We start from the raw sequence: 27503 nt of genomic DNA on the forward strand, positions 1-27503 counted from the left end.
CTAGTGCTATGTATTGGGAGTCTAAACCTGGCCTTGAACAGATAACCCTCTTTATATCCTGATGGGTGACATAAATGGCTGAGACAATCCCACTGCCCAGCAGTACAAGGCTGATGGAGTGGAAAGGTGTGGCCTGACGTTGGGGATCATCAGACTCAGCTGGGCCTGTCTGGGGGAAAAAGGTACAGAACCGAACACTCCAAGGTTGGGAATCTGGCTGTTCTGTGGAATAGGCTGGCTGGACTTAGTCCACGTAAGAAACCAAGTTTTCTGCTCCACTTTCAGTACTCTGCCATTGTCTGGCAGCAAAGGATACCACAAAACCAGCTTCCAGTTGCATGCCCAGCATGACTAATCAGATAGGAATCAGGGTTAGGAGGGTTAAGGGTGGCATGGACGTTCTCAGCTCCCCGCCAGACCTGAGCTGCTCCACTCCGTGGCCATGTCTGTAGAATGGAATACAGTCACGATGGCACATAATGACAGGGACATTTCTGAGGCACTATGCAGGCCACCACCTACCTGTATGACCCTTCAGAGTGCTGCAGAGGCCTGCCTCAATCCCATGCCATCAAACACACAATGCAATCAGTCAGTGAAATGTTCTGTGACTGCAGTCCAGAATCTTAGTGGTGAGGTTAGAGGATGGACTAAAATTAAAAGATTCACGGGAAGAGGGTGGTTGGCTGAAGTGATGGGCAGCAGAACATTGTTATTGCAGACTCACCTTCTGTGCTGTTGCACTGGGACAGAGACTGGGTGACAGTGACGTGACATTAAAACCCGTCCTGTCAAGATACGCGCAGCAAGCAGGCAGAAGCCCTCCAGTCAAAACAGTGTTGCTCTGGGTGACATTTCACCGGGCACAGCTGCTAGGGTATGACAGCATGCCAACTCAGTATTCCTGAAGGCTTGTTTGTTCAGTCTGTTTGTGTGTTGGCTTTGTTCTTCAATAATTCAAGGTTAAGATGTGACTTGAGATCAAAGGAGTTTGTTTTTCTCACTGGTCACTATTTGACAGTCCTTGGGCCATTACATTTTACACTGGCAGTCTGTCAGAAACACTCCTGCTTCCCTTCTTATCACTCTGGCAAGGAGTCGTGGAAAGGACATAGTGCATGTTATACTGCATCACATACTGCACGTCAAATGTGCCAACAGACCATGTATAAGGTGAGGTAAAGAAGGTAAAATCACATGCATGATTTTTTTAAGTTTCAGAAGAACTAGACACCCTTGGAAAGACCCTCCCTTAGCTGACATGTTTGTTATTAAATCAGACCTTTTCTAAATTATCAACTTTGATCCATTTCCCTCCAATAAGGCAAATGCTGTTTCCTGTTTCCTTGTTATTTAGACAAAGATCTCTTACATCAGAAAACATCAGACTGATATGTGTTTCTCAGCCTCTAGACATGTACCAAGAATCCCAGGGCGATCTTCTGTTTTAAGTAAATCACTGAGATTATTTTTTAAATGAGCAGTCAGTAGTACCCAGCATTGCCCTCTCCACCCCAGGGAAGGGTTGTCAGGACCAGGGGCTGCATCGGTCTGCGTGGGCCTGGGTCTGCCTGCGTAGCTAACCCAGGATGACTCTGTTAAGACACAAGCCCCTGTTGTGTTCCCGCTGAGGCCTTAGAGGGAGAGCGTACTGAGTAGAATGCTGTTCCCTGGGTTACAGCATCTGGGACTCTCCACTCCTAGTGACGTGTTCCCCATGTCTGTCTGTCCCATGAGCCTGTGTCTCTGTCCCAGGTACCACACCCCTGCTCTCTCTCTGTACCAGAGGAGTCTGCACGCACGCACGCACGCAACACACACACACACACACCACCCCCCGCTCAAAGCCAGCAGGTATGTGAGGAATGCCTCCTCATCCAAACAACGGCACTCACCCCTGCCATACCACACAAAGTAGCTAGCTGGACAAGAGGGATACTGGGGCCTACTGTATACTGTTGACTAGGAAATAGGAATCACATACCGGAAACTATACAAATAATACCAAAATCACATCAGCACTCATGCTCATGTTGTAGTCAAATAAGGAGCAAAGCATTTGTTGATACAGGAAATAGTCCAAACCCACTCACCTCTTTTGTGCAGCCATCCCTCCTTCACTATCGCCACATCGGTCATGTTGGTGGGCAGGTTAGTGTGTCCAGGGTTCTGACAGGGAGAGACACGGCTCTGTTCCCCAAGTGTCCTTCACTCAGTCCAGGGCAGGAACCTGTAGTCGCCTTTTCACCAGTTTCCTTTTAGTGTAAAGGGAAGAGTAAAAATTAGCCTCATCTGGAAGTAAAACATTTCCTCTCCACCTGTCTGAATATTAACTTCACCAGTCAACATCAGTGCAACTCAGTGGGAACTGGAAACATGTTGGTTCCATACTTCTGTGGTCTGTCCAGACAGTGGAAAATAGTTGTGCCACACACCAGATGGGTATTATTCCAGTTAAGTATGAGCATGTGGCATCACTCCCAAATGAGGAACTAGAGTTAAGACAGTATCCACAAACTCACCACAGGGCCAAACACTTCAAAACTAATGACTAAGTTCTGTGACCAGTGTGCGGATGGCTATCTCTGACCATCCACTGAAATCAATTTATCATCCAGAGCTCCATCATCACAAGACAGGCCTGTTAATGTGACCTCATCAGTGGCTGCAGAGGAAAACAACAGGAAGCAGTGGCTATTGACAGGCTGGGAGTTAGAGCCCCAGGCCTAATACATCCCCCATTAAACCAGCATGATAGGAGCCTTTAACATCCATTGTGTTTACAAATTGTTGAGTGAACTCATATTAATTGGAAACACTACACATGGTTATTTTTACTCACTGGAAATTAAATGTATTCAATTATCTTTTTTTTTTTTTTTACACATGCGCCGAATACAACAGGTGTAGACCTTAGAGTGAAATGCTTACTTAATAGCACTTAACCAACAATGCAGTTCAAGAAATGTAGTTAAGAAAATATTTACTAAATAAACAAAAGTAAAAAAAAAAAAATGTAATAAAAAGTAACACAAAATAACAATAACAAGGCTATATACAGGGGGTACCGGTACCGAGTCAATGTACACGGGGTACATGTTAGTTGAGGTGATTTGTACATTTAGGTAGGGGTGAAGTGACTATGCATAGATAATAAACAGTGAGTAGCAGCAGTGTAAAAACAAAGGGGGGGTGTCATCAATGTAAATAGTCCGGGTGGCCATTTTATTAATTGTTCAGCAGTCATATGGCTTGGGAGGTAGAAGCTGTTAAGGAGTCACCTTTTGGACCTAGACTTGGCGCTCCGGTAACGCTTGCCGTGCGGTAGCAGAGAGAACAGTCTATGACTTGGGTGGCTGGAGTCTATGACAATTTTTTGGGTCTTCCTCTGACACCGCCTAGTATATAGGTCCTGGATGTCAGGAAGCTTGACCCCAGTGATGTACTGGGCCGTACGCACTACCCTCTGTATCGCCTGACGGTCAGATGCAGAGCAGTTGCCATACCAGGCAGTGATGCAACCAGTCAGGATGCTCTCAATGATGCAGCTTTAAAACTGTTTGAGGATCTGAGGACCCATGCCAAATCTTTTCAGTCTCCTGAGGGGAAAAGGTGTTGTTGTGTCCTCTTCACAACTGTTTTGGTGTGTTTGCACCATGATCGTTCGTTGGTGATGTGGACACCAAGGAACTTGAAACGCCCGACCCGCTCCACTACAGCCCCGTCAATGTTAATTGGGGCCTGTTCCGCACTCCTTTTCCTGTAGTCCACGATCAGCTCCTTTGTCTTGCTTACGTTGAGGGAGAGGTTGTTGTCCTGGCACCACACAGCCAAGTCTGACCTCCTCCCTATAGGCTGTCTCATCGTTGTCGGTGATCAGGCCTACTACTGTTGTGTCGTCAGCAAACTTAATGATGGTGTGGGAGTCATGCTTGGCCACGCAGTCGTGGGTGAACAGGGAGTACAGGAGGGGACTAAGTACGCACCCCCTGAGGGGCCCCCGTGTTGAGGATCAGCGTGACAGATGTGTTGTTTCCTACCCATACCACCTAGGAAGGAAGTCCAGGATCCAGTTGCAGAGGGAGGTGTTTAGTCCCAGAGTCCTTAGCTTAGTGATGAGCTTTGTGGGCACTATGGTGTTGAATACTGAGCTGTAGTCAATGAACAGCATTCTCACATAGGTGTTCCTTTTGTCCAGGTGCGAAAGGCCAGTGTGGAGTGCCATTGAGATTGCATCATCTGTGGATCTGTTGAAGCGGTATGCGTATTGGATCTAGAATTTCCGGGATGACGGTGTTGATGTGAGCCATGACTTTCAAAGCACTTCATGGCTACCAACTTGAGTGCTATAGGGCGGTAGTCATTTAGGCAGGTTCCCTTCGCTTTCTTGGGCACAGGGACTATGGTGGTCTGATTGAAACATGTAATTACTGCAGACTCGGTCAGGGAGAGGTTGAAAATGACACCTGCCAGTTGGTCCCACATGCTCTGAGTACTGGCAGCAGCACATTGTGCTCCAGTCCTCTCTGGCTGGGGCCAGCAGTGCGTTGTGCTCCAGTCATCTCTGGCTGTGGCTGGGCCTGTCACAGTAGTAGAGAGAGAGAGAGAGATGAGCTCTGGGGAACTGACTGAGAGCAGGCCTGTCCACTAGAGCAGTGTATACCTTACTGAGACCAATTCAAACTTTGATCACAAACGCAAACCAAGCCTCTGTGCTCTCAGCATACCCTCTCTGACTTTGACACACACACACACAGAGGTCCGGCTCTGGAGCCACAACACAGTGTTGATGTTTAATGTGACCGAGCCGTCGCTACTGTGGGCTGTGTGGAAAAACTGGGCCGCAGCCAGAACTGTAGCCAGTGAATGAACCTAGTACCCTAACAGCAGGTCACATGGTCCAGGGGCCCGGGCCACTGCCTGACTGCTTCACTCGCTCTTTCCCTACCTGCCTGCTTCACTCTCTCATTCTGTCTCTCCCTGACTACCTGCCCTGACTGCTTGACTTTCAATCATTCATCATTCTGGCTCTCGTTCCAGGGCCCCCCTCAATGCAAATCAGTGTCATGCAGTATGGAAGCCACACACAGAGCCAGTCATACAAACACTTGTTGATTAATGTAGTCCATTGCGTATCATCCCAGACTAATAAATTGTAGACTTGGCTGGGTTCAAGCAAAGAGGCTGTGTATGGAGGCAGCAGGTTGACCTTTATCATTTGTTGTATTGTCTTCTATATCAACAACGTGCATCCATTCACTGTGCCAATATTGGCTTTGTCTTGGAGTCCTAGTAGAAGGGTGCAGGAAAGCAGTGTCCCAATACTACTGTGCATCAAAGGAAATGTTTACTGAATAGTAATAGCAATATGCATCTATGCAATTTTCCTTCAAACAAGACGTACAAATAAAAAGGTAGACAGGTCAAATAACTAGTCATGCCTCCACACACAATCAAGTTTGTTCCTGGTGTCTGTTCCAGCAGGACAATCACAATTACAGAGAGAGAGAGAAGAGCATAAAGCAACTAACATTAGCATAAACAAATATACAGTACCAGTCAAAAGTTTGGACACACCTACTCATTCAAAGGATTTTCTTTATTTTACATTGTAGAATAATAGTGAAGACATCAAAACTATGAAATAACACATGGAATAATGTAGTAACCAAAAACGTGTTAAACAAATGCAAATATATTTTATAATTGAGATTCTTCAAAGTAGCCATCCTTTGCCTTGATGACAGAATTGCACACTCTTGGCATTCTCTCAACCAGCTTCATGAGGTAGTCACCTGGAATGCATTTCAATAACAGATGTGTCTTGTTAAAAGTCAATTTGTGGATTTCTTTCCACCTTAATGCGTTTGAGCCAATCAGTTGTGTTGTGACAAGGTAGGGTTGGTATACAGAAGATAGCCCTATTTGGTAAAAGACCAAGTCCATTTTATGGCGAGAACAGCTCAAATAAGCAAAGAGAAACGACAGTCCATCATTACTTTGAGACATGAAGGTCAGTCAATCCGGAAAATTTCAAGAAATTTCCAAGTTTCTTCAAGTGCAGTTGCAAAAACCATCAAACTCTATGATGAAACTGGCTCTCATGAGGACCTCCACAGAAAAGGAAGCCCCAGAGTTACCTGCAGAGGATAAGTCACATCTCAGCATCAATTGTTCAGAGGAGACTGCGTGAATCAGGCCTTCATGGTCAAATTGCTTCAAAGAAACCACTACTAAAAGGACACCCCAATAATAAGAAGAGACTTGCTTGGGCTAAGAAACATGAGCAATGGACATCAGACCGGTGGAAATCTGTCCTTTGGTCTGATGAATCCAAATTTTAAATGTTTAGTTCCAACCGCTGTGTCTTTGTGAGATGCAGAGTAGGTGAACGGATTATCTCTGCATGTGTTGGTTCTAGAGTTGCAAAATTCTGTTAACTTTCAATAAATTCCCTGGTTTTCCAGAAATCCTGGTTGGAGAATTACAGATTTCCCGGGACTTCGGGAAATCATTTGTTTTTCAACAGGACAATGACCCAAAACACACCTCCAGGCTGGATAAGTGCTATTTGACCAAGAAGGAGAGTGATGGTGCTGCATCAAATGACCTGACCTCCACAATCACCCAACCTCAACCCAATTGAGATCGTTTGGGATGAGTTGGACCGCAGAGTGAAGGAAAACATATGTGGGAACTCCTTCAAGACAGTTTGAAAAGCATTCCCCATTAAGCTGGTTGAGAGAATGCTAAGACTGTGCAAAGCTGTCATCAAGGCAAAGGGTTTGAAGAATCTAAAATATATTTAGATTTGTTTAAAAAAAAATTGGTTACTACATGATTCCATATGTGTTATTTCATAGTTTTGATGTCTTCACTATTATTCTACAATGTAGAAAATAGTAAAAATAAAGAAAAACCCTTGAATGAGTAGGTGTGTCCAAACTTTTGACTAGTATTGTATACAAATTCCCAGACAGACAAAATGAAAGTCCATTCAAATGGATCTATACATACTAAGAAAGAGAGTTGGGTAAAGTCTGTTTTGAATAGAAAAGGCACCTTTTATATGGCGTAACTTGGCAGAAACCCTCCTATTGTTCTCGTCTCCTCTTCAAAAATATTACTGTTGGTGACACTTCATTAGCATCTTGTATCCGTTCATGGCGTCCCCTAATTCCATCTATGCTGTTGGTTCTGACTTGAGGGCTTGAAGTTCAGAATGTAAACAACTTGCTTGCAGCCACATGGACAGCAGCAGAGGAAGCAGTGCTGTCTATGACTGTGACACAGAGAGACCAGGGAGAGGACAGTCATATGGTGTGCATGGAGGGCCAGGAAGTGTGTGGACCCATTACACTGATAAAGTCTCCTAGCTCCTGTGGCGTACAGGCCTCAGATTAGCCACAATAAGCCTGACTGTGTAAGGGCAGATTTCAAACAGCATTCCTCAGATTCTGCATACAACTGGTGGCACATTTGCATCAACAAGGCCAGAGGAACTCAAAGTCCTTTCCCATACCAATGGGAGCGAAGGACATCAACATCTCCCAGGAAGAACAGGGTGAGTGAGTCAAACAGTAACAACATCACTTAACCACCCTCAGACTAATGTCACATGCTGCTGCTGTGCTGCCTGCCTGGGTCCCTTCACATTCAGACTGTGGCTAGTCATGGTCGGTCTCATGACTCAAAACAAATTATGACATTTAAGACATGCATGGCACACAACATGCTTGGGGATGACTACTGTTCAGCGTGAGAGTTGCTTTACATGCACACATTACAACAACAACAAATATTGAAAATGCCTACCCAAAACTTTAAAAAAGTGGACAGTGAATCATAAGAGTATTCATAATTTAGTCCAAATGTAAAATATGTTATGAAAAATTACATCTAAAAGATGGAAAATAGGGAGCACAGTGGAGATTGAATGTTAGGGGATTTGGGGGATGCTTATTCAAGGATAGTTGTGCTAATGGAAAATAAATGAAAATTACTGAGGCATGTCCCAGAAAGCATACAACTGTCATCCAAGAATAAAGGAAGCATGCTTTCAAAAGTCATCAACTGTAGATCTACTATACAATACATGTATTCGTCCGACAGAAAGGACAAAGTTGGGCCACACGCCATAATAAAGCAAAAGGTGGATACTTTGTATCAATTTCTGTTTCAGTCATTGCTACATTGTAACAACAATGCAACAACGTGGCTGCCTGCCTTCAGATAATCTGAACATAAATTATTCGGTTTAGACGTCGTGGAATTTTGAATGAAGCCAGGAAAATATATTTAATCTTGTGTGACATTCAGACAAACAAGAACATATCAGAAAACAAAATCAATTGTCATGTTGACGAACGTGCAGATAAATGAATGAGTGAGTTGCAGTGTTGAACTGCAAGAACTGGTTTGTTTTTAAGACGCGTTGCAAATGCATTTATATGTCCATAAAGTTCATTTCTAAAACGTATAGTTCGTTCCTATAGGTGACTTATAATTGTATGAAAGTAATGTACAGTAAAAACGACATAAACATTTTCGGCCTGTAGGCTGTCTCAAAGGCGGACATTATGTCAAATTCAAAAGCATAGTCAATAAATGACAATGTTATACGATATTTTAGTTTTGTTTATGAGGCACAGTCTCTGCTAAGGTTAAAGTTTGGACACTTAACTAACTTCTTCAGTAAACATAACTATACCCGAGAATAAACTGATGTCAGGAATGCACTTCATTTTAGTCTGGATATGGGGCCTAGCAGGGCAGTTTGAGTGAGAATAACCGCATCCTATTTTATACAATGGGATCTAACCGCTCTAGTAGCAGTCGACCTCAGTCAACACGAAAAACAAAATGCAGGCCTTTACCTGGACAGGATTTCAATAGTGTGTCCGTTGCATTATAATGAGCTGTTTCGGCGATTTATTTAGCTGATAAATCCTTCAATAATCTGTACAAAAAGTGCTCTCATTTACTCGGTTTCTTTTGCCTTTCTTCTACAACACCTCCCAAACGCTCTGTCTGCAATGCTTCTGTGGCATACTCATCTCCTAGGTCCTAGCGCCGATTCTCTGTTTGCGATCCAGAGGGGGCTACACACAGAGGCGGATAAAGATTCCGGACATATGTTTTATCTATATATTTTATCATAATAAATACATAATTTTATGTAGGATGAGCCATCAAAACCATCCCATTAAAAATATGGTTTGTTTGAGTTCATCTTCACATAATTTCACCTGTAATCATGTTGATTAGCTGATGTTAACTTGACCCCCAAAAAACATCTGGGTCAGATGGTTTATACCCTTTCATCTTTAAGGTTGCTGCCCCTATCATTGCCAAACCTATCTCTGACCTTTTTAACCTGTCTCTCCTTTTTGGGGAGATTCCCATTCCTTGGAAGGCAGCCACGGTTCATCCTTTATTTAAAGTGGGAGATCAAGCTGATCATAACTGTTATATGCCTATTTCAATTTTGCCCTGTTTATCAAAAGTGTTGGAAAAACTTGTCAATAACCAACTGACTGGCTTTCTTGATGTCTATAGTACTCTCTCTGGTATGCAATCTGGTTTCAGCTCAGGTTATGGATGTGTCACTGCAACCTTAAAGATCCTCAGTGGTGTCACCATTGCCCTTGATTCTAAGCAATGTTGTGCTGCTATTTTTATTGCCTTTTTTTGACATGGTAGACCATTCCATTCTTGTGGGCCAGCTAAGGAGTATTGGTGTCTCTGAGGGGTCTTTGGCCTGGTTTGATACCTAAGAGTGCAGTGTATAAAGTCAGAACATCTGTTGTCTCAGCCACTGCCTGTCACCAAGGAAGTACCCCAAGGCTCGATCCTAGGCCCCACACTCTTCTCAATTTACATCAACAACATAGCTCAGGCAGTAGAAAGCTCTCTCATCCATTTATATGCAGATGATTTATTTTTAACCTCAGCTCTCGTCCCCGCAGGAGGCCTTTTGCCTTTTGGTAGGCTGTCATTGTAAATAATAATTTGTTCTTAACTGACTTGCCTAGTTAAATTTGGGTTAAATAAAATATAAAATGAATGTATAGCCTAGTCTACAGAATGCTTGTAGTCCATAAGTAATGAGAAAAGTAAAACCAATAGATGTTCTATCTGCAGGGTTAGGTAGGTTACTTTCTAAATGTAATCCATTACAGTTACTAGTTACCTGTCCAAAATTGTAATCAGTAATGTAACTTTTGGATTACCCAAATTCAGTCACGTCATCTGATTACTTTCAATTTCTTTGGATTACTTTCCCCTTAAGAGGCATTAGAAGAAGGCAAAAAGGATCCATCAAAGCATTTGCTGTGTCATCGTTCTGATTTGTGGTCAGAACAAACTTAAACTTTTACCTTGTTTCAATTGTGAATTGAATGTCATTGAGAAAACAAGGTGAAAGGTGTGAAAATATTTTTTCTTGCAAACATCCTTTCTGAATTTAAAAGTATTCGAAGAAGTAATACTCATGTTTTTTAAAGTATCTGTAATCGGATTACAATATGTTTGCATGTAACATAACTGATTACAGTTACAGTTTTTTGTAATCAGATTACATGTAACTGATTACAGGTAATCAGTTACTCTCCAACCCAGCTTATCATGTCAAATATCCTAACCTGCTGATCCAATCAGAATGTACGTCATATTTGCACCACATGTTTTTTATGAATGTACAAAGGCAGAGGTTCCAAGGAAATTAATGTCTTGCTACGTATGCTACTACCAATCCTACAGTGCATTCAGAAATTATTCAGACCCCTTGACTTTTTCCACATTTTGTTACGTTACACCCTTATTCTAAAATTGATTAAAATGTTTTTTCCCTCATCAATCTACACACAATCCTCCATAATGACATTGCAAAAACAGGTTTTTAGAAAACTTAAATATTACATTTAGATAAGTATTCAGACCCTTTACTCAGTACTTTGTTAAAGCACCTTTGGTAGTGAAAACATCCTTGAGTCTTCTTGGGAATGACGTTACAGGTTTGGCACACCTATATTTGGGGAGTTTCTCCCATTCTTCTCTGCAGATCCTCTCAAGCTCTGCCAGGTTGGATGGGGAGCGTCGCTGCACAGCTATTTTCAGATCTCTACAGAGATGGTTGATCGGGTTCAAGTCCGGGCTGGGACACTCAAGGACATTCAGAGATTGTTCCGAAGCCATTCCTGCGTTGTCTCGGCTGTGTGCTTAGGGTCGTTGTCCTGTTGGACGGTGAACCTTCACCCCAGTCTGAGGCCCTGAGCGCTCTGGAGCAGGTTTTCATCAAGGATCTCTCTGTACTTTGCTCCATTTATCTTTCCCTCGAACCTGACTAGTCTCCCAGTTCCTGTCGCTGAAAAACATCCCCACAGCATGATGCTGCCACCACCATGCTTCACTGTAGGGATGGTGCCAGATTTCCTCCAGCCGTGACGCTTGGCATTCAGGCCAAAGAGTTCAATCTTGGTTTCATCAGACCAGAGAATCTTGTTTCTCATGGTCTGAGAGTCCTTTAGGTGCCTTTTTGCAAACTCCAAGTGGGCTCCCATATGCCTTTTACTGAGGAGTGGCTTCCGTCTGGAAACTCTACCATAAAGGCCTGATTGTTGGAGTGCTGCAGAGATGGTTGTCCTACTGGAAGGTTATCCCGTCTCCACAGAGGAACTCTAGAGCTTTGTCAGTGACCATCGGGTTCTTGGTCACCTCCCTGACCAAGGCCATTCTCCCTCGATTGCTCAGTTTGGCCGGGTGGCCAGCTCTATGGAGAGTCTTGGTGGTTCCAAACTTCTTCCATTTAAGAAAGATGGAGGCCACTGTGTTCTTGGAGACCGTCAATGCTGCAGAAATGTTTTGGTACCCCTCCTCAGATCTGTACCACGACACAATCCTGTCTTTCCAAATTATGTCCAAACAATTTAATTTACCACAGTTGGACTCCAATCAAGTTGTAGAAATATCTCAAGGATGATCAATGGAAACAGGATGCATCTGAGCTCAATTTTGAGTCTCATAGCAAAGGGTCTGAATACTTATGTTAATAAGGTATTTCTGTTTTTTTATCAATTCGATTTTTTTTTCTTCTAAAAACCTGTTTTCACTTTGTCATTATGAGGTATTGTGTGTAGATTGATGTAGATGTAATCAATTTTAGAATAAGTCTGTAACGTAACAAAATGTGGAAAAGGTCAAGGGGTTCTGAATACTTTCCGAATGCACTGTATGTTTAAGATTGGGCATGTTATTGTGCTGTCCCTTATAACACCACTGTTTTGACAGAGACTTGGTGAAAGGTTGTGTAATAATTGAGTAATATCACAACGGCAGGGGGGTGGAGGAGCATGGGGCTGCTGGAAACCCTTCCCCTTGATGAAAGATATTTTGACCCACTGCCTCCTCCCTCCAGTTCTGTGCCATTTCCTCTCATTGTCACTGTAAATGAGCTCTTCACAACTCATGCTTCCATGCTGCTCCACATAATAGAAACAGGGCTGACCGACTGTAGCCAAATCAAATCATATTTTATTTGTCACATGCGCTGAATGCACAGGTGAAGACCTTACTGTGAAATGCTTACTTTCAAGCCTTTAAACAACAATGCATCTCATGAAATTGTTAAGAAAATATTTACTAAATAAACTAAAGTAAAAAAAATATATATAATCCTAAATTAACACAAGAAAATGACATAACAATAACGAGGCTATATAGAGGGGGTACCGGTATCGAGTCAAAGTGAGGAGGTGCAGGTTAGTCAAGGTAATTTGTAAAGTGACTATGTGGAGATAATAAACAGCAAGTAGCAGCAGTATTCTGCAGTCTAATGGCTTGGGGGTAGAAACTGTTTAGGAGCCTTTTGGTCCTAGAATTGATGCTCCGGTACCACTTGCCGTGCGGTAGCAGAGAGAACAGTCTATGGCTTGGGTGACTGGAGTCCTTGACAATTTTTGGGGTCTTCCTCTGACACCGCCTATTTAGTATATAGGTCCTGAATGTCAGGAAGCTTGGCCCCAGTGATGTACTGTGCTGTACGCACTACCCTCTGTAGCGCCTTACGGTCAGATGCCGAGCAGTTGCCATACCAGGTGGTGATGCAACCGGTCAGGATGCTCTCGATGATGCAGCTGTAGAACTTTTTGAGGATCTGGGGACACATGCCAAATCTTTTCAGTCTCCTGAAGGGGAAAAGGTTTTGTCGTGCCCTTTTCAAGACTGTCTTGGACCATGATAGTTTCGTTGGAGATGTGGACACCAAGGAACTTGAAACTTGATGTTAATGGGAGCATGCATGTCCAGCCCTCCTTTTCCTATAGTCTACAATTAGCTCCTTTGTCTTGCTCACATTGAGGGAGAGGTTGTTGTCCTGGCACCACACAGCCAGGTCTCTGACCTCCTCCCAATAGGCTGTCTCATCATTGTCGGTGATCAGGCCTACCACTATTGTTTCATCAGCAAACTTAAAGACGGTGTTGGAGTCGTGCTTGGCCACGCAGTCGTGGGTGAACAGGGAGTACAGGAGGGGACTAAGTACGCACCCCTGAGGGGCCCCAGTGTTGAGGATCAGCGTGGAAGATGTGTTGTTGCCTACCCATACCACCTGGGGGCAGCCCATCAGGAAGTGCAGGATCCAGTTGATGTGATGAGCTTCGTGGGTACTATAGTGTTGAACGCTGAGCTGTAGTCAATGAACAGCATTCTCACATATGTGTTCCTTTTGTCCAGGTGGGAAAGGGCAGTGTGGAGTGCCATTGAGATTGCATCATCTGTGGATCTATTGGGGGGGTATGTGAATTGGAGTAAGTCTAGGGTTTCCGGCATGATGGTGTTGATGTGAGCCATGACCAGCCTTTCAAAGCACTTCCTGGCTACCGACGTGAGTGCCATATGGCGGTTGTCATGCTGGTATAAAGGATTTGGAGACAGGCGCAGGAATACACAATAGGGTTTTTTAATACACCCAAAACAAACACGTATACAAAAACACTGAGCTGTACCCAAACAAAAGAGCGAGGGGATACCTCGGTGAACAACATGGGACAAAACCCGTAAACCACAATGTATAAAGCACGCAGAATAACAGCTGCACCAACGCATAGGTACTTACACGACCAACGGTCATGGGAACAATAACCGACAAAGACAGAAGGAACAGAGGGCACATATATAACATACTAATCAGGGGAAATTTGAACCAGGTGTGTGTAATCAGACAAGACAGTCCGGGATTGATGATAATGAATCCCGTTCAGTGAAGCCTAGAAAGCCGGTGACGTAGACCTCCAGAACTGGTGAACGGTGAACGGTCAGGGAGAGGTTAAAATGTCAGTGAAGACACTTGCAAGTTGGTCCGCGCATGCTTTGAGTACATGTCCTTTTAATCTGTCTGGCCCAGGGGCTTTGTGAATGTTGATCTATTTAAAGGTCTTTCTCACATCGGCTACGGAGAGCGTGATCACACAGTCTTCCAGAACAGCTGATGCTCTCGTGCATGCTTCAGTATTGCTTGCCTCGAAGCGAGCATAAAAGGCATTTAGCTCGTCTGGAAGGCCCACGTCACTGGGCAGCTCGCGGCTGGGTTTCTCTTTGTAGTCCGTAATATTTTTCAAGCCCTGCCACATCCGACGAGCGTCAGAGCTGGTGTAGTAGGATTCCATCTTAGTCCTGTATTGACGCTTTGCCTGTTTGATGGTTCATCTGAGAGCATAGCGGGATTTCTTATAAGCATCCGGGATTAGTGTTCCGCTCCTTGAACGCGGCAGCTCTAGCCTTTAGCTCGGTGTGGATGTTGCCTGTAATCCATGGCTTCTGGTTGGGATATGTATGTACGGTCATTGTGGTGACGACATCGTCGATGCACTTATTGATGAAGCCGGTGACTGAGGTGGTATACTCCTCAATGCCATTGTATGAATCCCGGAACATATTCCAGTCTGTGCTAGCAAAACAGTCGTGTAGCGTGGCATCCGCGTCATCTGATCACTTCCGTATTGAGCGAGCCACTTGTACTTCCTGCTTTACTTTTTGCTTGTAAGCAGGAATCAGGAGGATATAATTATGGTCAGATTTGCCAAATGGAGGGTGAGGGAGAGCTTTGTATGCGTCTCTGTGTGTGGAGTAAAGGTGGTCTAGAGTTTTTTTGGGGTTACCAGTGACATGCTGGTAGAAATGAAATAAAACGGATTTAAATGTGTCTGCATTAATGTCCCCGACCACTTGGCGCACCGCTTCTGGATGAGCATTTTCTTGTTTGCTTATGGCCTTATAGAGCTCGTTGAGTGCGTTCTTAGTGCCAGCATTGGTTTGTGGTGGTAAATAGACGGCTACGAATAATATAGATGAGAACTCTCTTGGTAGATAGTGTGGTCTACAGTTTCTCATGAGGTATCCTACCTCAGGCGAGCAATACCTCGAGACTTCTTTAATATTAGACATCGCGCACCAGCAGTTATTGACAAATAGACACACACCCCTACCCCTAATTTTTACCAGATGTAGCTGCTCTGTCCTGCCGATGCACGGAGAAATCAGCCAGCTCTATATTATCTGTGTCGTTGTTTAGCCATGTCTATGTGAAATATAAGATATTACAGTTTTTAATGCGCCTTTGGTAGGATAGCCTTAATCGTAGATCGTCCAGTTTTTTTCCCAATGATTACACGTTGGCCAATAATACGGAGGGTAGTGGCGGGTTACCTCCCTCCCCCTTTTTCTCCACCAATAACCTGCTGTTGATGTTTTAGGTGATGACTCCGTCCTCCCTGGTTTGAAACTTTTCCCCAGTGGAGAGTAGTGAAGTGATGCACCCTGGGATGTAACTGATCTTTATTTAATAAGGTCAAAAGACCATGTTTAGTTCTTTGCCTCAGTCTCTACTACCAGACAAACATACAACCTGCTTCTTCACAGCCTGTCTCACTTTTCCTCTCTATTTGATCATAAACACCACACATTTTGGGGCAGAGAAAAGCAGACAGTGTACTGCCATCTCACATTGTCTCTTTGTGTTTCTGTATAGGTATTTACGCAATGTCACGATCGTTATATGGTGGAAGAGAGGAGGACCAGGGCGCAGCGTGATAACAATACATTCTTCCTTTTAATGAAACAAAGAACACTTGACAAACTAACAAAACAACAAGACGCTATAAACAAATAGTGCTGACACAAACACTACACATAGACATAGACAATAACCCACGAACTACCCAATGAATATGGCTGCCTAAATATGGTTCCCAATCAGAGACAACGATAGACAGCTGTCTCTAATTGAGAACCAATCTAGGCAACCATAGACATACATCACACCTAGACTAGCAAACACCCATAGACTTACAAAAAACCCTAGACAATAACAAAAACACCTGCATCCCCCATGTCACACCCTGACCTAACAAAAATAATAAAGAGAACAAAAATAACTAAGGCCAGGGCGTGACACTCAAATACTTTTGCTCTAACGGTGCTTAGCTCTACATCTTCTGTACAGCACTTTGAGATATCAGCTAATGTAAGAAGGGCTATATAAATACATTTGATTTGATTTGTTCTGTTTGGTGCTAAATTACTTGGTTTGGAATGGTTTGAAAACTGTATTCAACATCTCAGATAATGTAAAGAAGACACACCTGATGTCCTGCTGCTAAATATGAATAGGATATACAGTACCAGTCAAAAGTTTGGACACACCTACTCATTCAAGGGTTTTTCTTTATATTTATTATTTTCTACATTGTAGTGAAGACATCAAAACTATGAAATAACACATATGGAATCATGTAGTAACCAAAAAAAGTGTTAAACAAATCAAAATATATTTTATATTTGAGATTCTTCAAAGTAGCCACCATTTGCCTTGATGACAGCTTTGCACACTCTCGGCATTCGCTCAACCAGCTTCATGAAGTAGTCACCTGGAAATCATTTCAATTAACAGGTGGCGTGGGGGTGCTTTACTGGTGACACTGTCTGTGATTTATTTAGAATTCAAGGCACACTTAACCAGCATGGCTACCACAGCATTCTGCAGCAATACGCCATCCCATCTGGTTTGTGCTTAGTGAGACTATCATTTGTTTTTCAACAGAACAATGACCCAACACACCTCCAGGCTGTGTAAAGGGCGATTTGAGCAAGAAGGAGTGTTATGGAGTGCTGCATCAAATGACCTGGCCTCCACAATCACCCGACCTCAACCCAATTGAGATGGTTTGGGATGAGTTTGACCGCAGAGTGAAGAAAAAGCAGCCAACAAGTGCTCAGCATATGTGGGAACTCCTTCAAGACTGTTGGAAAAGCATTCCAGGTGAAGCTGGTTGAGAGAATGCCAAGAGTGTGTAAAGCTGTCATCAAGGCAAAGGGTGGCTACTTTGAAGAATATAAAATATATATTGATTTGTTTAACAATTATTTGGTTACTACATGATTCCATATGTGTTATTTCATAGTTTTGATGTCTTCACTATTATTCGACAATGTAAATAAATAGTAAAAATAAAGAAATACCCTTGAATGAGTAGGTGTGTCCAAACTTTTGACTGGTACTGTATGTATAGGTGTATAAAAGTGTTCAGCTTATTATGTCAAAGGCTTAGATGAAGAGAAAGTATGACATTTCATACATTCAACTCTGTAACAAAACCACAGTTGTCATATTAATGTTATTCTAGAAACAATTTAATACATTGGGGGGAAAACAGTGGAACAAATTGTGTGATATAAATAGTAACAATTAAAATGCATAAAACCTGTGAATTATCATTCATGACCAGCCCCCTGATGAGCCCATTGGTCCAGAGGGAATGAGTGATATGCTTAAATTGGACCTGGCTAGGCCTGGCAGTCAGACTGCAGAGGAATGCAGGGCCTTTGTCTATCTGAGCGAAGAGTGGGTCAGGGGGAGAATGTCATTGATGATTGCAGAAAGGTGGAAAGAACCTCCAGGAAGTGCTCTCTCTCTCTCTCTCTCTCTCTCTCTCTCGCTCTCTCTCTCTCTCTCTCTCTCTCTCTCTCTCTCTCTCTCTCTCTATACCTCTCTCTCTACCTCTCTCTCTCTCTCTCTATACCTCTCTCTTTCTCTCTGTGTGAGAAACTTGACCATGCTGAGCCTCTCTCGGAGGCCACAATCCCTGGGCACAACCACTGCTTTGTCTCACCCCATAAACACATACCACACCACCACCACCCGTCCTCTACTGGTTGCTGCCTGGGTCTGTATGGCCAGGGACCCAGGAGCTGCCAGTGGTCCCATTCTTATACACATAGCTGTTCTTTACATGGCTTGGCCTAACAAATATAAATAACTAACATTGTTGGCATTTGGCACACATCTTAGAAATAATTTTAGATCATTTTTATTGCAATAAGTATTTGAAAATGATGTAAATTCACTCAATAATACTTACTTTCTTATCCATATTTTATATTACTCATTCCTCATATTTGGACATTTTGACCAAACAGAAAAATTGTACATGCCTTTAATAGATCACATATATTTTACCACTAAAATCAATATTGGCCGACAGGATGAGAGAACACAAAAAAATAAACCTGCTGTTCTTTTGAGCTTTGCTAAGGCTTGGGACAAGATGCCATGGTGATTATAGATTTAATTGTCAACGGTAGACTAAAAATGGAATAAAGCAGTAACTGGATCTTTAGCCAGTGTCCCCTTCTGACCAGTGCCTGCCGTCTCCCGTCACATTGCTCATTCCCCTCTCTGTCAAGGGGCAGAGAGTCACAGCAAATGGCCCTTTCAAAACACACGACAGCTGGAACACAGGGCAAAGGTGACTGAAGCAGTTGCAGGGTGGGTGGAGAGGGGGCCACAAGAACAGCAGCTGCAACTTGAAGCCACTTCTTTCCCTCAATATATGTATTTTGAAAATATGGAATTAGAAATCTATGACGATCAGTGAAAATGAGAAACATCTGTATTTTGGTTTTAATTACTCTCCATAATGAATCCTTATGATCAACTCCTCTTTGATAGATAAATGCAGCATGTTTATTGAACAGGTTCCATCTTTCCTAAAGAAAATATCAAAGTGTATATTTTATTATAGATGTGACAGTGTTGGGGGTATAGCAAGTTGCAATCCCCCCCAAATGTATTTTCCTGTTTTATTTATATAAACTTTCTGCCTTTTGGACTTCCCATTTCTTGCAGCCTGGGCTCACCCAATATAAATTGTAGCAACAAGATAAAAATACATATCTGTTGGAATATCAAAAATATGTTCTGTTCTGCATCCTCAGACAAACAAATACTGTATATAGAATGGGAGGATAATTGTCTTTTCCATATACATTAAAGAGAAGAAAGAAAATGATCAAAACATTTGATACACATTATGCACTGTGCGAACAGACATCGTTCAAAGCATCAATCAATTCTCAGGTGGACATTCCAGAAAAAAGAGATAGATTAAGGTAGGTCAAATTATGTTCTCAAAGAACACTGCTACTTGCTGCCACTGTGTGAGTTCATGCAGTAGTACAGAATTTATTGTGGTCGGTGTTATCGCGAGACTGGTCCATTAACAACCTGCTTGACACACAGCACTGAGTGCAGCTTGCCTGCCAGGGTCGAACTGAGCTCAATAAACGACAGGAGAAGCGAACATCTGTCCGTACATCATGAAAGGACGTCAGAACATTTAAGAAAACACGGGGACAAGGAAAATATCTGTAAGTAATGCGTTTTGACAATGAAAATGTTGAAAACGAAAGTTATAATACCCAGCGCTACCTCCGTGCAGCGCAGCTGGCTTGGTCAGCGACAGTTGCTGAGCTCCTTTGCTGTGTAAAGGCTTCTATCCATGAATTACGACCATGTAGCGTTATCTTCCTGCGTTCTTGCCTTTGCTTGTAGTTTTCCTTTCGTTTAAAACAGGGCAAACTAGTTCGCGAAAAGCAGATATGTGTATGTTCGCTTTATTATTGGTTAGGCCTAATTAAAAGTTTATAGGGGCATTTGTTTGTTATTTGTAGTCTGGTCCATTGTTATTTTAATAACTTTAAATGTTTTTACACCAATAGAACATAAGTATGTGTCATTAAAGTTGTGGCTGACCAGTGCGTAAATGGAACAACGATGCGTTATAAAGTTATCCAAATTTCGACTGTTGTCAAGTGTCCTTTAATCCTAAAATAAAATACATTTTCTTAAGTGTACAATATTTTAGTGTTGGGACTGATGCAACATCTGAAACAAGTTTGTGTGTCTATTGTACGTAACTCGACTCAGAGTAACATATGGCTTAAAGGGGAGCACAGCTGGAGGTAGCGTTTCCATTGCGGTGATGTCAGAGCAGCTGACTCTACAGCTTGCAGTGTAATTAGCTAACAGAGCACCAGTTTACTCATTCCCCTGGCGTCTTTCTTAACTTTGCCCGATGGGCGAGTGCTGGTATCCACAAGCCTGAGTTTTTGCCTATCTCTGTTTGCATGCTTGGTAAATGAACGGTTCCTGATCATTGTTCAGTACACACGAACAACGGCTTAGTAGCGATCGTTTTTGTCTGTGTGGAAGCGTGCGTGCGAGCGACTGTACCCGGTCCGTCCGTTTCGCATTTCCATGTGAAGCTCAAAAACTAGTGCGACTAATCGGACTGCTGTTGGTAACTTGAGAGAAAGGTAGGAGAGCTCAAAAGGACAACACCGAAAAAGACACACACACCTCAATCTGTAGGCTAATCGAGAATAAAATAACAATATTTATATTGATTTAAGTAGCCCTATTGATGCGTAAAGAAGTCGATATGATAAGGACCCCTTTACCATATTGTAATAGGATGGCGCTTCTATTTAACATTCATTGGGAATGTAGTCTTAAACTTTTCTTTTTAAACAACTATGTGCATGTCTCGCATTTTAATTGGTAATGTTTGCATTGATAGACTACTTTGTGGCATTTTCTGCAAGTTGTATTCTTTTCCTGTACATTTCGTTTGGGGTTGGTTTACTTTTGTTTGTAGTTTCCTTGAACACCAGATGTGTTGCTGACGCTCTGTGGTGCCCTCTATATGGCAGCATTTCGTTGATTTAATATCCAGTTTTTCCTGTTTTTCATCAGGTTATGACGAAGAATGGAGTTCCCAGACCATAGCCGCCAGTTGCTGCAGTGCCTGAGTCAGCAGCGTCACCAAGGTTTCCTCTGTGACTGCACTGTTCTTGTAGGGAATGCACGATTCAAAGCGCACAGAGCCGTTTTGGCTTCATGCAGCATGTACTTCCATCTCTTCTACAGGGACCAGCCAGACAAAAGGGACGTTGTGCATCTGAACAGTGACATTGTGACAGCCCCGGCTTTCAGTCTGCTCCTTGAGTTTATGTATGAGGGGAAGCTGGAATTCAACACACTGCCAGTGGAGGATGTCCTGGCTGCGGCCAGTTACCTTCACATGTATGATATAGTGAAAGTGTGCAAAAGCAAGCTGAAAGATAAGGAACTGTGCTACCTGGATGAGAAGGTTAGCGAGGGGATAGCACTGAGCTGCCTGAACAAGGAGACCTCCTCAGACAGCGAGCTGCAGAGCAAGCAGCCAGGGCCAGGCCGGCGACAGACACAGCAGCTGCCCCAGAGAGCCCCCCCGGCAGAGGAGTTTGACATGGACAACAGCGAAGTCAGGCTGGCTGTCACAGATTGTGATAGGTCTGCACAGAGCAGGCAGAAGGCAAACGGTCACCCTGGCAGGTCCCCGGACCTTGTAGGTGTCAATTATGTGTCAGCAGAGGCCGAGCCCTGCGTCCAAACAGCTGGAAAAACAAAAGCTGATGTCAGTAGTTGCACAGTATTGCTGTCCCAGAGGTCCCGGGCTTCAGTTGACATGGACTGTGCTCTGGATTTGTCTTTAAAGCCACTGTCTAGCAGAGATCCCATACACCCCTCCTACATCTCGGGACAGCTGGCCCTCGACAGCCAGCAGCAGGGCACTGAGCCACTTGTTAAAGATGAACACGACTTGCTGTCAGAGCAGGAGGACAGTGAGCCGATGAGCCCGGAGAGCCAGCGCTTTGGGAATAGTGCCAGGAGCTCAGTGGTGACAGGGTTCGCTGCCCTCTTCCCAGGCAACAACGGCTCCACATCGGCCCTGCTCTCCCAGGAGGAAGACCTGATGGAGGAGGGGGTGGGCTGCGGAGGAGGGGGGGGCACAAGGGGCAGAGAGGGCGAGGAGAGGAGGGGGAGGCTGCTGGGGGACAGTGAGGAGGAGGATGACCTGGCCTCCTCGGACATCTCCACCTCCAGTGGGGTGCTGCTGCCCCCGGGGCAACAGGTGTGTGTATGTCCACTCTGCAGCAAGGTGTTCCCCAGTCCCCATGTGCTCCAACTGCACCTCAGCTCGCATTTCCGCGAGAAGGACGGGGCGCGCTCCAAGCTCTCCCCCGACGGCTCTGTTCCCACCTGCTCACAGTGTGGCAAGACCTTCTCCTGCATGTACACCTTGAAGCGGCACGAGCGCACACACTCTGGCGAGAAACCATACACCTGTGGCCAGTGCGGCAAGAGCTTCCAGTACTCACATAACTTGAGCCGGCATGCTGTGGTTCACACACGTGAGAAGCCTCACGCCTGCAAGTGGTGTGAGCGGCGCTTCACCCAGTCTGGGGACCTGTACCGCCACATCCGCAAGTTCCACTGTGGCCTTGTCAAGACCCTCGCCATTGGATAAACCCCTCTCACCAGTGCCATGAAATAAGACAGAGTAGCGTCTTATCACTCCATGAGTACTACTACTGCATATACCTCCACAGTAAAGTACTAGTTATACATATTCACAAATTGTTAAAGACATATCCTTTTGGATTTCTAATCCATGTGGCATTTCTTAAGTTAAGGTGTAGCAACTTTATAATGCACAAAACTGGACTTCACTGGAAGGATGTTGGACTTTATCATTTTGTTTTACAATAATAAGATGGGGTGCTTTTCCACTCAAGCTGGATATATGTTGAAGGTGGACAAATCAGTTGCACTTGTTTATTTCTGTCTGTCTTGGTAGTGCAAAACTGCTGAGCTTGATGAAGAGTGTATTCTGCTAATAGAAACACATTTCTGCGTATATATCTGCAAGTGAATAATAGCACACACTCCTGAATGGATTAACATTTGATTAGTGCACACGTGGAAGAGGAAACTAAAACTGTCCCAGAGTAGAAATCTATTTTATATCCAACCTTATTTATTAGTCAACCTGCTTAACAGGAAGAAATATCACAAGGCAGTGAAAAAATACTTGAAGTTGGACTACTGGATAATTTTTTGGAGTAGTTAGTATTGTCATTTTCTTTATGGTAGGAATGAAGCAGACAACAGAATGTTTCCTTAAAATAGAGGACTAAAATAAATACAGGAGTTGCAAGGGTTTTTCATATAGTAAGATGGAGCATGTCCTGACGGAATTACTTTTTTGCTGCACTGGCCTTTCAATGTTCATCCCAGCTTAGGCTGTCAGGCTGCTGAATGAACATTTAGAAGTGAATTGTTTTGTCACCTTTATGCTCTATCATGATGCATGTACAGGTTGGGTGTTAATTACTAAAGATTGCAGCTAATGCCTGTAACACTGGTGCCTACTGAAATTGACACTCCTGTTCTCATACAAGCATAGGACCTGTTGCCTTTAATACAACTAATCCGTGGGCCTTCAAAAACGTGATCAGCACTTTCCCTTTACAGTGCCTTAATACCAGGAAGTAACTTGGTCACTTAGTGATAGCCCTTGGCACTTGTATGCCAATTGATTCATGAGTGTACTTACAATAATGTAATACATGTGGCGTAAAATCAAGCTCTTTATTAATTAACAATTGTTCACTTCTATTTAGTAAGTTCAATTTCTGGGTTATTTGTCTGTATTACAGCACTGTAAAAGAAAGGGTAACTACATTTGCATATTCCTTTGCTGTCCATATAATAATGCTGGAGACATGCCCTGATAGACAGGGCAGAGAGTGGGAGAGATGGTCAAAGTATACTCTCGGCGTGCCTCAGTGCTTCTCTGAGGAGATGGTGTACTGTGGATGTCTTGTTGCCACACTGTCCGTTCATCAGAACACGTAGCTCAAAATGCTAAATCTACTGAGTTCATTTTGCCCCTTGTGTTTGCTCTTATAAAGTATCCTATCTATTTTTCTGTTCATGTTGAAGTACGACTGATGTCTGATTTTAACATTTGACTGAATCCTTTGGTGGAACTTTGCTTGACAGAATCTTTGGACAGAATGTAGATTTCATGGGCCTGTTGTGTGTTGGAAAGATTTCATTGTAGTTGGGTTCATTTTGATGCTATACATATGATTCCTACAAGGTGAGTAGCACTAAAAGTCCAAGATATTGGTTTCATCTGTCCTGAGAAGACTTGATCTGAAGGATTTATTTGTTTTAACTTGGTTCAGGGTTTACTTTAGGTGTGATCTGTAAAGATGAGCTGATTTCTCTAAGCTTAGAGACTTTTGATGCCTTGTCATCTTGGTACTATGGAATTGATATTGGGGTCGCTTATTCATTTCTGCAAATCCTGTTACTGTAAAGAAATGGTCTGTTAATGTATCTTACACAGAAATCTTAAATTGCGTATTCTCACCGAAGCACTTGTTTTGAGCATGCATATAGTTTCAACACTGATTTTGTCTAGGCTGCTATTTCTTACTATTTGTATATTTAATGTAAATATATATTCTATTTATCAATATGTATGCTGTTTCTCTGTATTAGAAGAACACAGTAGAGTTGATTATCAAGGTGTTTTACTAAGGCTTCAATCTCTTAGGTAAGAGTTTCATGTCTTCCCTCCCACCGTGATTTGGGTTTCCTTTTCCTGTCTCACTCCAGTGAACTTGGCTTCCTTTTCAGATGTAATGTCTCACAGGCCATGTCTTCACTCCAGAGTTAAACAGGGAGTAATACCGCTATGACTGCTGTTCCGGCAGAGGAAGCAGTTGTTCACAAGAACAAACACACCGATATGGTGTAGAATATCTATAGAAGTCATACAATACAAGCATTGTTCTCCTGTCCCAGGTAGTTCTCAAGGGATCATTGTGCATGTCTGCCCTCACTGTGGGGGGAAAAAAGGCACCATGAGTCTCTCTTTGCACTTTTTGTATTGAATGGAGCCGTTGGAATGCGAGAAATGTATTAGGCAAAGGGAGACCTGGAAGACGGTAAACAGGTGCATTGTCTGGAGGCATCGAAGAACAGCCCTCGATTCCCAGCATGCATTAGATAAGTGCTTCATTGTTCATTTATGTGGAGAGGATACTACAGTGACTCCATAGCGTCTTTAGCAACACAATCACTATAATTGTAAGCGTATTTCTCTTTTCAAGTGTTGGCGTTGCCTGATTTTTAAGAACCTTTTTGAGATGAGGTATCGCAACACTGATTCATCTGAACTTTAGTAGTATGTAGGTAGGATTTATTAACATCCAATTATCTACCCATCCTCCCCCTGGAATGAGTTTCCCAATATTTCATGAAGCTGTGTGTTTTAGATGTCATATAGTGTTCAATTTGTGGTATTTCAATCAAAACACAGGAATGTAGTTTGTTGCATATTTTGTCTCACTCTTTTGAAAAGAACATTTCTTATGTGAGGCAGTTGAAACATTGATGTATTGTTTTCTCTAATGTACACATGTAGTTGTACAGGCTTAGAAAACTAACAGTAAGTTATTGTTTTGATGGTTTCTCAGTCATTATTTATATCTCCAGGATTGTTACAGAATGTGCCTTGTAGTAACACAGACAAGTGTTGCACCTGGAGTTGCCCTTTTTATACACTGTACATTTGCCACAGACAGCTGTGATGATATTCAGGCTATACAAATTTCTGTTCTTTTTTTCACCTTATCAAAATGTCAACTAAACCCGTTTTCTGCTGCTTTTAGAGACAAGTTTCAGGGTTGGAGTTTGCTACTGTTAAATGAATTAATCTTTTGTAAAGGTTTTTAATCTGGAATTCAATTTAATGTTAAGCAAACTGAATGGAAGTATTTTTGTTTGGCTCTAAGCTAAGTCCATGTTTGGGGAATTAACCTAATTGTTTTCCATAGATGTCATGTTTAATGTGAAACACTGAGAGATATATTTATGACGAATGAAAACTCATGCTACTGCTCCTGATCAGTGGGGTTTTGTTTTCCTAATTCATGCTGTAGGATTTAAGTCTAAAACTGAGTATTGGGTTACATTAATACTGGAATTTGTGTCTTTGGCAGGTTAAGACTGTGAAATTGTGTGTAATCATGAGAAATATTTATTCAATTGTTTCTTGTGCAACATTTGACTCTCAATTTTTTGATTTGTAAAATGAAAGATGCTGATAAATGTCAATGGTAATATTAGAATTTGTAGAAGTGCCATTAGAATTTAATATAATTTTTAATAAGAAAGTTATATTTTATAGTAATCAATTGCTTCTGTGTTAGTGGTTTAAAGATTAGGGGTCAATCTTATTCAGAATTGACATTGTGTAGAACTTCAGGCAATTTATTTTTATCTGTAATTGTATGTGCTTTTTTTGTGTTTTGTTTGCGCTTTCAGAGAGTGTGTGTGTGTGGTGTGTGTGTGCTGTGGAGATGTGACAATCTTGAGTTAGGTCTTTATTAAGATTATGCATAGATTAAACAGGAAACTTTTCTGTGCCTCGTGTGGATGTCTTTCTTGTGCGTTTCCTGATGTTAACATGTGTAGGGGTACAGCTCTTCCCACTTTGGGATTTAGTTGTCCAATCCTATGTTTTGTATTCTACAGACACACCAAATTCTGACACTAAACAAAGACAGGATTTGTGGTAATAAATCCATATAATAATTGGCATGGGAAATTGAAGTAATATGCATTCAAACTCGTGAAAGAGGATTTTTCCACTGTCGACCTTTAGATATTGTCAAGGAGAGTCTTCATTGTTGCCTTTGCACAAGCAACACCCGATAAGTGTGTTTTGGTAGTGAGAGAACTGTATACAGACAACACAATGTGATAATACTGTGGGTCTTCTCTATCCCGTTGAACCCATAAGCTGCAGCCAAGGATAGGGGATCTTTAGCGGTGGCATGTCATTCTTCCAGAGCTGCTGCCAATAGTCCGCAGAGAAAATACCTTTTGAATACTTTCAATTGTTGTTATATTAATCACCTTTTAATTTTCTTTCATGAAAGTAAACTGCATAAGTGAGCAAACAAACAAAAAAATGCGTGTCTAATTGGGGATCTCCATGTCAATTCACTGGTCATTTTCTTTGCGGAGGGGTATTAATTATTCCCCCGCTGCACATCTAAAAAAATCCAGCTGCTCTGCTATGCATTCGGGGATGGGTTGGTAGTTCTCACTACCCTCCCCAGCACATCAATTCTATGGTGCATAGACAAGGCTGCATCCACCCACCCCCAACCCTGAATTACGGCCCCATCCTTGGCCTCATCCAGCCACTGGGTAGTAGCTCAGGCACTCTTTCTGTCTGCTCCCACTCCCGAGCACTAACTTT

General features: G+C 42.8%; 2 protein-coding genes across 4 annotated transcripts in view; one reads left to right on the top strand and one right to left on the bottom strand.

Moving 5' to 3' along the window:
- LOC129811608 (RAC-alpha serine/threonine-protein kinase) overlaps positions 1-9051 on the bottom strand; it is a 38179-nt gene extending 29128 nt beyond the window's left edge. Inside the window, exons 1-3 of one of the 2 annotated variants that reach the window (XM_055863047.1) lie at positions 8877-9051; positions 7063-7282; positions 2094-2255 (exon numbers count right to left, since the gene is read on the bottom strand). In XM_055863047.1, the coding sequence (XP_055719022.1) occupies positions 2094-2139 (46 nt within the window). In that variant the 5' untranslated portion in view covers positions 2140-2255; positions 7063-7282; positions 8877-9051. The remainder of the gene's footprint in view (positions 1-2093; positions 2256-7062; positions 7283-8876) is intronic. The other variant, XM_055863046.1, reaches the window with a different exon arrangement.
- A 10518-nt stretch (positions 9052-19569) lies between these two features.
- On the top strand, positions 19570-26661 carry LOC129811610 (zinc finger and BTB domain-containing protein 18.2-like). Of its 2 annotated transcripts, none has more exons than XM_055863048.1 (2): positions 19570-19701; positions 21089-26661. In XM_055863048.1, the coding sequence occupies exon 2, from the start codon at positions 21102-21104 to the stop codon at positions 22683-22685; it is 1584 nt and encodes a 527-aa protein (XP_055719023.1). In that variant the 5' UTR covers positions 19570-19701; positions 21089-21101; the 3' UTR covers positions 22686-26661. The 2 variants fall into 2 exon arrangements, with proteins under 2 accessions (XP_055719023.1, XP_055719024.1); XM_055863049.1 differs by lacking the exon at positions 19570-19701 and adding an exon at positions 20394-20649.
- Positions 26662-27503: the final 842 nt, after the last annotated feature.

The sequence above is a fragment of the Salvelinus fontinalis genome, chromosome 15, assembly GCF_029448725.1.
Source record: "Salvelinus fontinalis isolate EN_2023a chromosome 15, ASM2944872v1, whole genome shotgun sequence".
Lineage (NCBI taxonomy): Eukaryota > Metazoa > Chordata > Actinopteri > Salmoniformes > Salmonidae > Salvelinus > Salvelinus fontinalis.